Below are 12,817 nucleotides of genomic sequence, written 5' to 3'. Positions count from 1 at the left end.
TGATAGATGGCTCAGTTCTTCCTGTTGAACACTGTTACTGTACGGGGCAAGCCCACACTGTTCCTTTTGATGCACCCTGATCGATCCATCAGCCACGAAAGAGACCACATATACTCGATCGAAGATGAATGTCCGTACCTACACAAGGATCGGTGATGGATACTTTCCCTTCTGTTCCTGTTCCTTGAGGCCGTTGCATTGCAGTGCAGAGGGTCCCCAGGCGGGCTCGCACGCTAATGACCTTTTAATTAAGAGTTCACTGCATTACTTATTAATTAGTAGTGTTGTCGGTAGGACAAGGACAATAATTTTGTTCTATGAAAGCACAATGACAAAAACTTGGTGTGGGCAGGCAAAAAACACATTAAACATATGAAAAGGTGTGTTAGCACAATCACAAGAGATAATTTTTTTCTAGGAAAGAACAAGGAAAAAAATTTGGTGTGCACTGACACAAATCACAATAAACAAAGAAAAATGCTAAGCACAAAGAATTAAGCATGACTGTCATGCTAAGCACAAGAAGACAAATAGATGATGACAATGCTCACATGTTCCCAGCACAAGAGAACTGAAAACTAAGTTTGCCTCTTAAAATGCAAACCAGGAATGAGTTGTACTGTAAAACCAAGTTCCTAAGAAGTCTGCATTATCCTTTTTTTCTATGCCTATGTCCTATAGGTTGATACCTATTTTCTACTTGTAGTAGGGAGTGTTTTGTTAAGGTTTAGATTCAATTGAGTATGGCAAAATGTAACTACAACTACCTATGCCTACACTTTCTACAATGACTGCATATATAGTGAGATTCTCAGTGGTCAGATTTCACACATAAAAGTGCAAGGATAAAAAAGATGACAACAGGCAATATAACAAGGGTGACACTGAAGTGTAACCTGTTTAGTAGGAAAAAGGAGGATGGTGATAATTCTGCTGTTCTAGGAGTGCAAAGGGCAATAAACATTCTACCAAAACCAGTACGGTAACAAATTAGCTATGCACTAGAAGCCTCTAAACAAGCAGACTGCTAGTTAGTCCTCATTCCTAGCTCACTCAGAAATTATAAGCATCCCACAAATGTAATTGAGACAAGCAAGAAAAGGTCCACCTATTAACTTGTTGTTAATGCAATTATACTATATATGATCTTCAAAAATTACAAAACACATATATGGAAATTGCACATTTTAAATAGTGCAAATACTACTTGTTGTTAATGCAATTATATCAAAATATGGCTCATGCATGTGGAGCCTGTTAATAGTACAATTAACTTGTGCTACTGAACAAGTCTTTTCTAGATAGAGAGGATGCATTAGTGCCAGCAAAAACATATCAGAAGTCTTTTGCTAAAAATTTAATACGAAAAAACACAAAATTTAATGGGAAATGAAGTGGACATGCACAACACAGGAAAAGCCGACAAAGATGACTTGTTTATCAGCATTAATAAAATAGAAAGACAAACTAGGACACAGCCACAAAAACAAGACAAATATCAGTCAGTGTTATTGTAATTAGCACGGGCGACGGCCACCCATATGTTTGGGGAGAGAAAAAATGGGCTTTGCAGACTACCAAAGTGTGTGTGTGAAGAAACCCTTTACCTCTGAACTGCAAATGCCTTCTCCACCGAGAACAGCAGGTCTCTCCCCATATAATCAGCACTTCCTGCACAATGCACGCTCGGCCATGACAAAAAATACTCTAGTTGTACAAAGTTAAGGAGCCACAACATGGACCACACTAGCATTGCATCCACAAGACCCACACATCTCATCCAGCCATGCACAAGAAAAATGACACAATGCAGGCTGCCCCATATAAAAGGAGGGATTAAAAGGAAAAAAGGAAAAAAAACAAGAATAAAAACAACTAACCTGTCTAAAATGCGTGCAAGTCTTCACTAGTTCAACTTCATCAATCTCGTCCTCTGACAAATGTGGATCCAAAGAAGCTAAGTCATTTTCTTCAGAGTTCATATCAAAATCATCATCATTCTCCCCATTGACAGATTCGGCATCAGAACTGAAGTCTTCATTACCTAGAAAAATACGAGTTAGCTTATAAATAGAGTTTCAGTTAAAAACACATGAGTTTCAGTTAGAAACAGAGTTTCAGTTAAAAGCAGAGATTCAGTTATAAAATAGAGATTCAACCAATTAACTGAAGCAACGAAATGAATGATAGGTTTTAGATTGCAGAAATATAACAAAGTAACGAAGTTCAGTGTGACTGTTAGCACAAATGCACAACATCTCAAGACCTTTCAGGTGCCTGACACAAAAGTTTATTTTCTATAATTTCTTGTTTCCTCTTGAATTAATAAAGCTGCCCATAAAAAGAAATCTAGCAAACATATACGAAGAATAGGATACTAGCACTTGATTCATACTAAGGTGGCATAAACGACAACTGTTTTTTGCTCTGCATTTAGTAAAGAAAATAGATATAACACCACAGAGAATTCCAGTTAGCAAATATGACAGCAGAAAATTTATAAAGTTGCAGTAGCAGTAGCACCATCTCATTTGAGAAGGATTCATACTGAGGAAAAGCTGCACCAAATCTAGAAAATTGGCCTGACCTCTCCTAATTCCCTTTTGAGGAAAAGCTGCATGGCACAACTAGAAATTCCACCCTCTCTTATCAGCAGCGTTTATATATATATATATATATTACTGCTCAATAATTTTTCTCATTCCACCATGCCACCTCAACACTCTTGCGCAGATGAGGCCACAGACCAAGACTAAACAAATCTAACTATCTCGGCCATATAGGTCTGCACAATGAACCATGTCAGCCAGTCAAAACAGAGAATTCGATTTCAGAGATACCAACAAGGATGCCTGTTCCTGGGTTCAACTGGTTGCCCAAAAAGAAGCAGTCTGCTGCTGCTGCATCTCATTGGGTTGGAGTTACAGAAGAGGAGAAGAGTTCAAACCAATCAGTAATTGGTGGATGCAGCTAACAAGTAGCAGGTCCCTATTCCATGTTAACCAGTGTCATTATTTCAGACATCCCGGATAAGTATGCAATTCTACGACTACTGCTATCAATGTACTCACAAATCACAGGAAGGGGGCCGGTGAGAAACCTATAATGTAGTCATGGACACTCAACTCTGATTTATTATTATATTGTGTACTGAATCAAGAAAGAGATTTCCTGGCACTTGCTGAATTGAACAAATACAACAAACTAGTACGGATGAGTAGATTTGGTATACAATAACAAACACACAGGCATATGCAAACAGGCCCTCTACTATGTTCATGCCATTAGAACATCACTGACCTCAGCAGCAAGGCAAGAGTCTGAAATACACCATAGATAAACTAGGATACAGAAACACACGCACTTCCAATTCAATGCTATGTGATACTAAGATAAGGAAAAACCAGAGCACTACCATACACATGTTCAAACTCGATTTAGCAACAACCAAAGGTAAGTATAAGTTAATGCATGTGAAGACCCCACAAGACACGAAATCTGAACCTATATTGATTTGGACCAGTTGACAAATTTATAAGGAAAAATTTCAGCATGTGGATAAGCTGCACTCCTAAACTGCATTTCCTATCGCTACACCATGTATCACTGAAATGTTCACATGTCCTGAAAAATCAACTTACAAAGTGACCTATATATCCACGCTAGTCTGCTATCACACCATTCATACTAAGGTGCCATAAAACAGCAACCATTATTTGCTCTGCATTCAGTTAAGAAAACAAGATCTGACGAAATGAAAAGAAAAAGCAGAGCATGAACAGAGATCGTAAACTGGCTGCAATGAACTAGTGAAGCAACCTATCAGATCAAATAAACTGAGGGGAACAGAAGCCAACACAACAGATGGAAATCAAAATCGGGGGACCAAAATTGATACTAAAATTCCCCAACCCTAAGCAGCTCAAATCCACGGCATTCCACTCCACTAGAACGAACCTCAACTCAGTTAAACCTAGCTGCTCCAAAGACAGCAACCACAACCGCGATGGCCGCCGGCGTTCAGGATACTGAGGCATTCCTGGCCGCTGCAACGTCGGGCGTAGCGTACGAAGCAGCATGAAGCCGGGCGTGGGGGCCAGGGAGGAAACAGCGCAGGGGCGGGAGCGTAACGTGGGAGGTGGAGGCGGAGGCAAGCCGCAAGGACTTGAATAGGCGAGCCGGCTGCAGCACCTCGCCGCGATGGTCGTCATTGCTGGTGACGCAACGGACATGGGAGGGCTTGGCGGCACCGGAATTGACGGTGGCCTAGCATAATGCGGATCCAACATACCCAAACAACGATGAATTCATGGAATCGAAGGAAGAAAAAACAAAAGCAACGAACCTGGAAACTGATGGAATCGCCTCTGTGAGCGCCGCAAGAAGAAGACAGGAAAATGAGGCAGCTAGAAATGGACAGGTGCGGCTCCCAATTTGAAACAGTAAGTAACGTCTAGAGTGGGCCCTGCAAATCGGCGTCACAAAACACATAGATATGATATAGCATTTCTGTGTATATTATTGTATATACTGTAAATCTCTTTTGAAAAGTCGTCGTGTACTCGTGTAGTAGTAAAATTCTCTAAATTTGAGTACAAATAGTGAAGCTGGATACATGGAATTTAGTTATGACAGCTTCTCACAGCATTCAGTATGGACAGTGTTCGCCTAAACGGCCAGTAAACGGTAAACGGTAAACGGTGGTAAACTGTGTTGTTTAGGGGGTAAACGGAAGTTAAACGGTTGACCGTTTAAACGATAAAAAATGGGAAAAAAAACGGTCTAAACGGCTTAAACGGAACGGAGATAAACAGCATTAAATAAGCTAAACAACTGTTTAAACGGCTGTTTAGACGAACACGAGGTAAATCTAGTTCAGTTTTGAATTGATAAATTTGTATACTTAAGTTTATTATATTTATAAATGTGTACACTTGATATGTTACATGCATAAATATCTATATTTGGTTCTTTTCACATGCATAAATATATATACATACCAAAATAATTGATTTTTCTCGGATAAATATGTATAAATGCTAAAATACTTGATTCTTATATGCACATATATAATTATATGTATTTTTTTAAAGTACAAAACCGTTTAGATCGTTTAACTTTGTTTAAACACCGTGTAAACAGCCTAAACGCTAAACGAAGAACGACTATATAAAGACTGTTTACCGTTTAAGAAAACATTGAGTATGGACAGCTAAGGTTTTTTTTTTCTAGGCGCATGGGTGGTTAGTGTGTTGGTTTTCTAATTTTTATGGTTGTGTGCTTCTTATCTTATCTGGCAGAGACCAGAAGCATATGATTTTGAAGGCTTTATATCAACTCGCTGTAGTGTGCTTAATTTTTTTTTCTGTTGATATCTTTCTTTGTCGAATCATCAAACTCGATTACCTTTGTAAGATATATAAGATTGTCAAATAACACAATGATGAAATGGGTAGAGTTAAAAATAATATGGGCCTCCATCTTTTTGTTCTATCTTCTCCCTTCGTCGATCCTGGATTTTATTCTGTAGCATTGATGCCATTAATTAGGCCTCGTGCTAACAAAATGAAAATAAAAAGTATTCTTTTTGCAACTAAAAAAATAGTAAATTAACAACGGAAATAAATGCTGAAAAGAACTTGTGCACGTAGCATGTAACCTCGCTCTTATTAATTTATGGACTGACTGATTTGGTGCTAACGAAATAAGAAATCGCTCTGCCCCTGCCCGCAATATTATATATATAGCCTAGGCAGGCTTCCATTCCATCACTCGACACATCCCACACCGATCGCTTTCTCTCTCTCCCTCTCACGTCACGAGCGAGTCGTCCGATGGCTCGGAGCTGCAGCATGATGCCGACACTGCCGCCGACGTCGCCACTGCTCGGCGCCGTCCGCCTCCTGGCGGTCGTGGGGATGCTGGTGCTCGCCGGCGGCGGCATCGGCGGCTGCGACGGCGCGGTGCTGAAAGCGCACTTCTACCGGCGCAGCTGCCCCGCGGCGGAGGCGGTGGTGCGCGACATCGTGGTGGCGCGCGTGGCCGCCGACCCCGCCGCCCTCCCCGCCAAGCTGCTCCGCCTCTTCTTCCACGACTGCTTCGTCAGGGTACAGAAGCGACCATCGTCAGTACGTTGGCTGCTTGCTGCGCATGCATGTATAACTGAAGTGGATCGTCGATATGATGTGATGGTAGGGGTGCGACGCGTCGGTGCTGCTCGACTCGATGGCGGGCAACACGGCGGAGAAGGACGCGGCGCCGAACGGGTCGCTGGGCGGCTTCGACGTGATCGACACCGCGAAGGCCGTGCTGGAGGCCATCTGCCCCGGCACCGTCTCCTGCGCCGACATCGTGGCGCTCGCCGCCAGGGACGCCGTCTCGTTCCAGGTATGTCGTCGTCTGTAGAGCGAACGCCCGCACACTCTAGCTAGCTAGCTAGCTAGAGCTGCTGGCTGACTGCCAGTGCGTGTGGTTGCATATATATATGCAGTTCGGGCGGGACCTGTGGGAAGTGCAGCTGGGGCGGCGCGACGGCGTGGTGTCGCGGGCGTCGGAGGCGCTGGCCAATCTCCCCTCGCCGTCGGACAACTTCACCACCCTGGAGGCCAACTTCGGCGGCAAGGGCCTCGACGTCAAGGACCTCGTCATCCTCTCAGGTACTCCTGCTACGTGCGTGACGCTGACGTGCGCGTCGGTTCGGTTATTATTATTCCATATTTCCTTTTCACCTGTGCATAGTTCTGCGTATATACAGTACGTACCAATTACTGTAAGTAGCAGCTACTAGTACAGTTGCAAGATGATGGATGAGACTTGCATGCATACCAATGCAGTGGGGGGCCAGAAATCCACTGACAAAACACTATCGACATGTTTGCTCGGTCGTATTTGGCTTATAAGTTATGGTTTATAAGCTAATGAACTATATTTTTCTGTCACACCAAATCAACCAATAGTATTTTCAGATATGGCTTATCAACCAAACAAATCCAAACGAACAGGGCGTATATCTGTGGTTTGCTTGCCTAGCTCACTGCCCTGTGCGTGTCAAGAGGATGGCACAGATTGACAGATCAGATCGAACTAAAATGTTGTTATTACAAATAAAAAATACTACACACGATGAGTACAGGGCCGTGCCGAGGGGCGTGCAAACGGTGCGAGGGAACAGGGCCTCTAATTACCAGGGGGCCCAAATTTTGTTGAATTTACTAGCTACCAACCATCACTCCATCTTTAGTTCATCACCAGGTGTGTGCAAACTGCTAGTGATGAGTGCCAGCTATAGGCCTAGCTATAGGGGATAAATTCAAGCCCATGTCGTTAACTTTCGTGATGGATTAGCACTGGAACAGGCATGAGTCAGGACTGTTATAAAAAAGGTCCTAGGCCATTTTAATCTTTTCCTTCGATTTGAATTTACTATCCTTCGTATCATTATATGAACTTTTTTTCCCAGGCAATCATTATGTGAACTATAACGGCTAGTGTTCTAAGGTTAATATGTATATAAGATATGCATGTAGAATTGATAATTATTGTAGTCCTTTTTATCAAAGGATAAAGCCTCGTTTTACAGTTTGGCCCTTGTTTAGTTCCACTCAACTTCTAAAAAGTTGCTACAGTACCTGTCACATCGAATATTTGCGGCCCGTGTATGGAGCATTAAATGTAGACGAAAAGAAAAACTAATTGCACAGTTTGGTGGGAAATTGCGAGACGAACGTTTTGAGCCTAATTAGTCCATGTTTGAACACTATTTGCCAAATAAAAACGAACGTGCTACAGTAGCCCCAAAATCCAAATTCCTACACTAAACACAGCCTTACAGGGCCTCAAATTTTACCGGCCCTGGATGAGTACAGTACGGTGGTGGCAGAATGCATGGAGACCGTACCGTGCTGGTGATAGATACGCGGCTTGCATTGCAGGTGGATGCCACGATGATGCCATGAGGACGTGGCCAAAGTGTAGCTAGATGTCCGGTCGTAGATGAGGCGAAAACGATGGGGCAACCACCACGCGCACCACGGCAGTCACTGGCTGCGCGCGCCTGCAGCGAGCAGCGGCTCGTGATGCGTGTCGGTGCACCGGCACCGGGCGGGACTGCATGCTCATGAGTTCGTGCGCCGATCATGCGTGGCCGTCCGTTCCTGATAAAAAAGTGATAAGCTAGCTAGTCTCCCTACGACTGCATACACGTGGCACTGCGATGCATGGATGATTCAGAACAGAATTACGTACACGATCGACTGATGAAAAATATATAAAGTCAGGAGTACGTACCGTTCGAGATCTCCATTTGACACACTGAAATCTGCTAGCAGGAGTTCGTCACATCCCGAACCACTACGCTTCCACTTCATTTTGCCAAATTTTTCAAGATTCCTCATCACATCGAATCTTTGGACGCATGCATGAAGCATTAAATATAAATAAAAATAAAACTAATTACACAGTTTAGACGAAATCTACGAGACGAATCTTTTAAGCCTAATTAGATTATGATTGGACACTAATTACCAAATAACAACGAAAAACGCTACAGTTGCATTTTGCAAAAAAATTCGGAACTAAACTGGGCCTAATAATAACAGCCAACTAACCACACGCAGTACACTTACTGCAAATTCATCCAGCATCGGCCAGGCTGAATTTTATTAGCCGGGTACGTGCCGCCAAAAGACTAGATTTCTTTTAATGACGCAAGGCAAGCCACCAGATTTGCTGCATGCTTGCCTTAATTTCCAGAACGATCAAGTATCTAAAAGAAGCTGAAGTAGTACTGCTAGTGTAGGGGACCCAATAATGCGTGGTTGCATGTCATATGTCATCAAGGCTCCACGTACGGAACGAGATCGAGTTAGTTAGGAGGCGTAGTATATATTATTATCCATTTTGTTCCAAGTCAAAAGCAAACTCGAGACTGCTCCTTGATTTTAAACAAAAAGGTGATGAGCCACTGGTATGTACTTTTGAAATATCTAGATGCAACACTTACAACGTACAAATAAGACTGATGAAACACTTGAAATAATATGCATCCGAAACACTTAAAAAACAATTGAAAATCATTGCAAACAAAAGCAACGTCTAGATAAAACACTTGCAACATATGTGTGAAACATATGCAACATCCAGATAAACACACTTGCAACATATGTCAGGAAAAAACAGATGAAACATTGGGGACATACACTTACAACATACGTGTACAACCATTACAACATGTGCAACATCCTGATCTGTTTTTGCAACATCCGTATGAAACACTTGAAACATACCTCTAAAACATATGAAACATTTAAAATGTACACTTGCAAAATGCATCATATCCCGGTACGGCCTTGACGTTGGTCCCGACGTTGAGCGCGAAATCCTAACGAACTACAGCTCCCCGGCGGGGGCGTAGACACCGTAGACTCTGAGCTTTGGGGGTAGGGCGTCCTCGTCGACCAGGGGCTGCGTGGGCTCCTGAGTGATGGGCACGAGGGACGCCTCTGAGAGCTTCTTGAAGGTAGCAACGGCGAGAGGGGCAGTGGGCACGGCGGCGGTGAAGAAGGAAGTGAAGGGTATTGGAGGATGACGACGAGGAGGACGGCATGGAGAAGATGAGAGGAAAGTCGAGGCAGAAAGAAACAGCAGCAACAGTGACGGTAGAAGCCATAGCCATAGGGATGGTGCGACGCGGTGGGGCGTCCACTTTACGTCGGTGGCGAGTGGCAGGAGTAGCGGGTCGGGCGTGCGGAGCAGCGGCAAGAGCAGCGGGGCGAGCATGCGGAGCAGCAGCGTAGGAGCGGTGGCGCGCGGCGGCGAGATTTCCATTTGACTTAAATCTGCTAGAAGGACTTCGTCACATTCTGAACCACTACGTAGTACGCACGCACTGCAAATTTATCCATCGGCCAGGCAGAATTTTATTAGCCCGGTGCGTGCCGCCAAAAGATTAGACGTTCTTTTAATGAGGCAATGCAAGCCACCAGATTTGTTGCATGCTTGCGTTAATTTGCAGCACGATCATGCATACAGGGTCTGTTTGCTTCCCCCTCCTAGTCAACTTAGCTACTAAATTACTAAAAAAAAACGGACTAAAAAGGGACTAAAGTAGTTTAGTTATATTAGTCACTCAAGAGTAATTACAAGTGAGCTAAAGTGTCCAGTGGATAAGGACTGCCCTTTATTATTGCTGGTCCCCCACCCTGATTTGTGTATTCATTAGGGATAGTTTGGTCTTTGTTGAACTGTTTTAATGGCATTTAATCACATTTAGTCAATAGAACCAAACAAGGACGACTAAAGTTTAATTATTAGTTTTAGTAGCTAAATTTTAGTCATGAAATCCAATATTCCAAGTCAAAAGCAAACTCGAGCCTGCTCCTTGATTTTAACGAAAAAGGTGGTGAGCCACTTATTAACATTGCACTAGCTAACCACGCGTACTCTCCCACGAGTCAACAAGATGTCATTTTCTTCTTTTTTTTTTAGGGAAGAAAGGGGTCTTATATATAACCCGTTCTGTGCATCGCGATCGATCCTATGACATTACTAGATTGATGATAGAAGCTACTCTTCTTAAGAGCAAGGTTAATAATACAGCCGGTTTACTGGCTGTAAGGTTTTTTGCAGCCTTTTCTCAGCCCACTCATATAGTAGTTGGCTATTTACAGTTAATACATGGCCCACTTGTCTTTCTCACAGACTTTCTTGGTTCTTGTGCCCAAGCCAGCTGTAAGCTTACAGCCCGCTTCTCCTCTCTCTCTCCTCCCCTCTCTCCTCCACCTCAGCATTTAGTCGGCTTACAACCTGCTATTATACTTGCTCTAATAAGGTAGCCACGCACTGAAGATTTTTAATGGAACGTGTCACCATGGAAGAATCTCTTCACCGGCCAGCAGTAGCAACCGCCACCGGTGGTTGGAGATGGTAGCCAGCTAGCTCGTCAACCGGCCGCCCTAACGGGTAACTGCCAACAAATGCTAGTGGCCGCCACTCCTAACTAACATCCTCTAATCTGCCCAAGCATATCCTATCCTAGCAGCAAGCTGTACTGCAACAGCAACAGCAACAGCAATGCGAGGCTTTGATTGGGCTCATGACCATTTAATTGGTTGAGGTTCCAGGACCTGCATACCATCATACAGTAGTTGTGTTAAGCACAGTACAAACAATTAATCAATCTTGTGCACTCATGCATGCAGGCGCGCACACGATCGGCGTGGCCCACTGCAACACCTTCGCGTCGCGCCTCTCCGGCGGCGGCGCTGACCCGACGCTGAACGCGGCGTACGCGGCGCAGCTCCGCGCGCGGTGCGGTCCAGCGCGCGTCGCCTCGTCCAACAACGTCACGGCGGTGACCATGGACCCGGGGAGCCCGGCGGGGCGGTTCGACGCGCACTACTACGTCAACCTCAAGCTGGGGCGGGGCCTGTTCGCGTCCGACGCCGCGCTGCTGACCGACCGCTGCGCCGCGGGCATGATCCACCGCCTCACCAGGCGCGGGTACTTCCTCCAGGAGTTCAGGAACGCCGTGCGCAAGATGGGGCGCGTCGGCGTGCGCACCGGCGGACGCGGGGAGATCCGCCGCAACTGCAGGGCTGTCAACTCAGATATATGATGACGTGCGACGACCGAGTTCAGTTTGTTCTAGCGCGCCAACGTGGGCAACTGGGCATACATTGCCTGTTTTTGCTCATTATTTGTTTTCCTCTTTATTTATACTAGTAAAAATGCTCGTGGCGTTGCAACAGGACGCATAGTTTATTGTATGATTCTCGGACATCACTATCTATGTCTATCAAATTTATTAATTAGGCTTAATCCAACCTTAAGTGAATCAAATAAATTTTAAGACTCGCCGCCTTCGGATTGTATGTTTGGTTGGTGGACAAGCACGGAGAAGAGAGGCGAGTTTGTCCACTCAAATTACGGAAACTATACATATTGTCCGGCCGCTGAAACAATTCCTTCACAATCAGAGAACAAATGATTCAAACTTGTGTAGTTGTTCGTTTCTTATAAATCAAAGGAATCAATGTGTGTAAACGTTATCAAGAGAGAAAGATATTAGGAAATTGGTAAAAAAAAGTATAAACAAACTAATTTAGTCATGCACCAAAAAAATTTGAATTTTAATTATTTGGTACCCGTATTTTTTTTGGTTTTTAATTAAAAATGATGTATCTGTGCAAGCGAAAAGATAAACTAAGATACACCTGTAATATAGAGAAAAAGCATTGTTGTTGCCTGAAGCACAGCTGTCGGTGTTTCGGATCACCGGCTAGTAAATTTCTAGTTTGTACGTCTGGTCCGGATGATGTGCTCGGAGGATACAAGGATTATACTGATTCGGGCAGAACATCCCTACGTCCAGTCTGTTGTTGCTCGTGTTACCGTCACTGTTTGTTGTAGGGGTTATAGATGGGCGAGAGGGAATAGATCCTATGTCTCTGGTGGAAGGATTGAAAAGTGTTGAGAGTTTTTCAGCTACTAAGCTGTGTGCTCGTGCCTTTGTTTATGTTGCATTGTGTTCCCCTTTTATAGAAGAAGGGGAAGATGCAGGTTACATCAGAAAAAGAGAAGAGAGAGATAGAAAGAGGGAGAAAATCGAGGAGAAGAAGCCCTCTAGGAGCGCCGCGTCCTTTTTCTCCTTCATGCGGGTCCCCTCTAGGAGCGCCGCGTCCTTTTTCTCCTTCATGCGGGTCCCATCGATGTTGTAGATGGTGACGGGAATGGCTCCACGTTGGGCAACTGTTCACCACTGGTGCTATGCCTCGACGTCATCAGCTGGTCGTGGCATTCCATCCCGTCCCGGGGGACG

At 44.2% G+C, this 12,817-nt stretch overlaps 1 protein-coding gene across 1 annotated transcript; it reads left to right on the top strand.

Annotated features, from left to right (window-relative positions):
* The first annotated feature begins 5,757 nt into the window (after positions 1 to 5,757).
* LOC136504843 (peroxidase 3-like) lies at positions 5,758 to 11,833 on the top strand. The gene is made up of 4 exons (XM_066499871.1): positions 5,758 to 6,107; positions 6,196 to 6,387; positions 6,491 to 6,656; positions 11,199 to 11,833. Exons 1-4 carry the CDS (start codon positions 5,835 to 5,837, stop codon positions 11,612 to 11,614), a joined length of 1,047 nt encoding a protein of 348 aa, XP_066355968.1. The 5' UTR covers positions 5,758 to 5,834; the 3' UTR covers positions 11,615 to 11,833.
* Positions 11,834 to 12,817: the final 984 nt, after the last annotated feature.

This window comes from Miscanthus floridulus, chromosome 14 (assembly GCF_019320115.1).
Source record: "Miscanthus floridulus cultivar M001 chromosome 14, ASM1932011v1, whole genome shotgun sequence".
NCBI lineage: Eukaryota > Viridiplantae > Streptophyta > Magnoliopsida > Poales > Poaceae > Miscanthus > Miscanthus floridulus.
The sequence above is the reverse complement of the archived record's forward strand: the minus strand, read 5'-3'. Positions and strand labels throughout refer to the sequence as shown.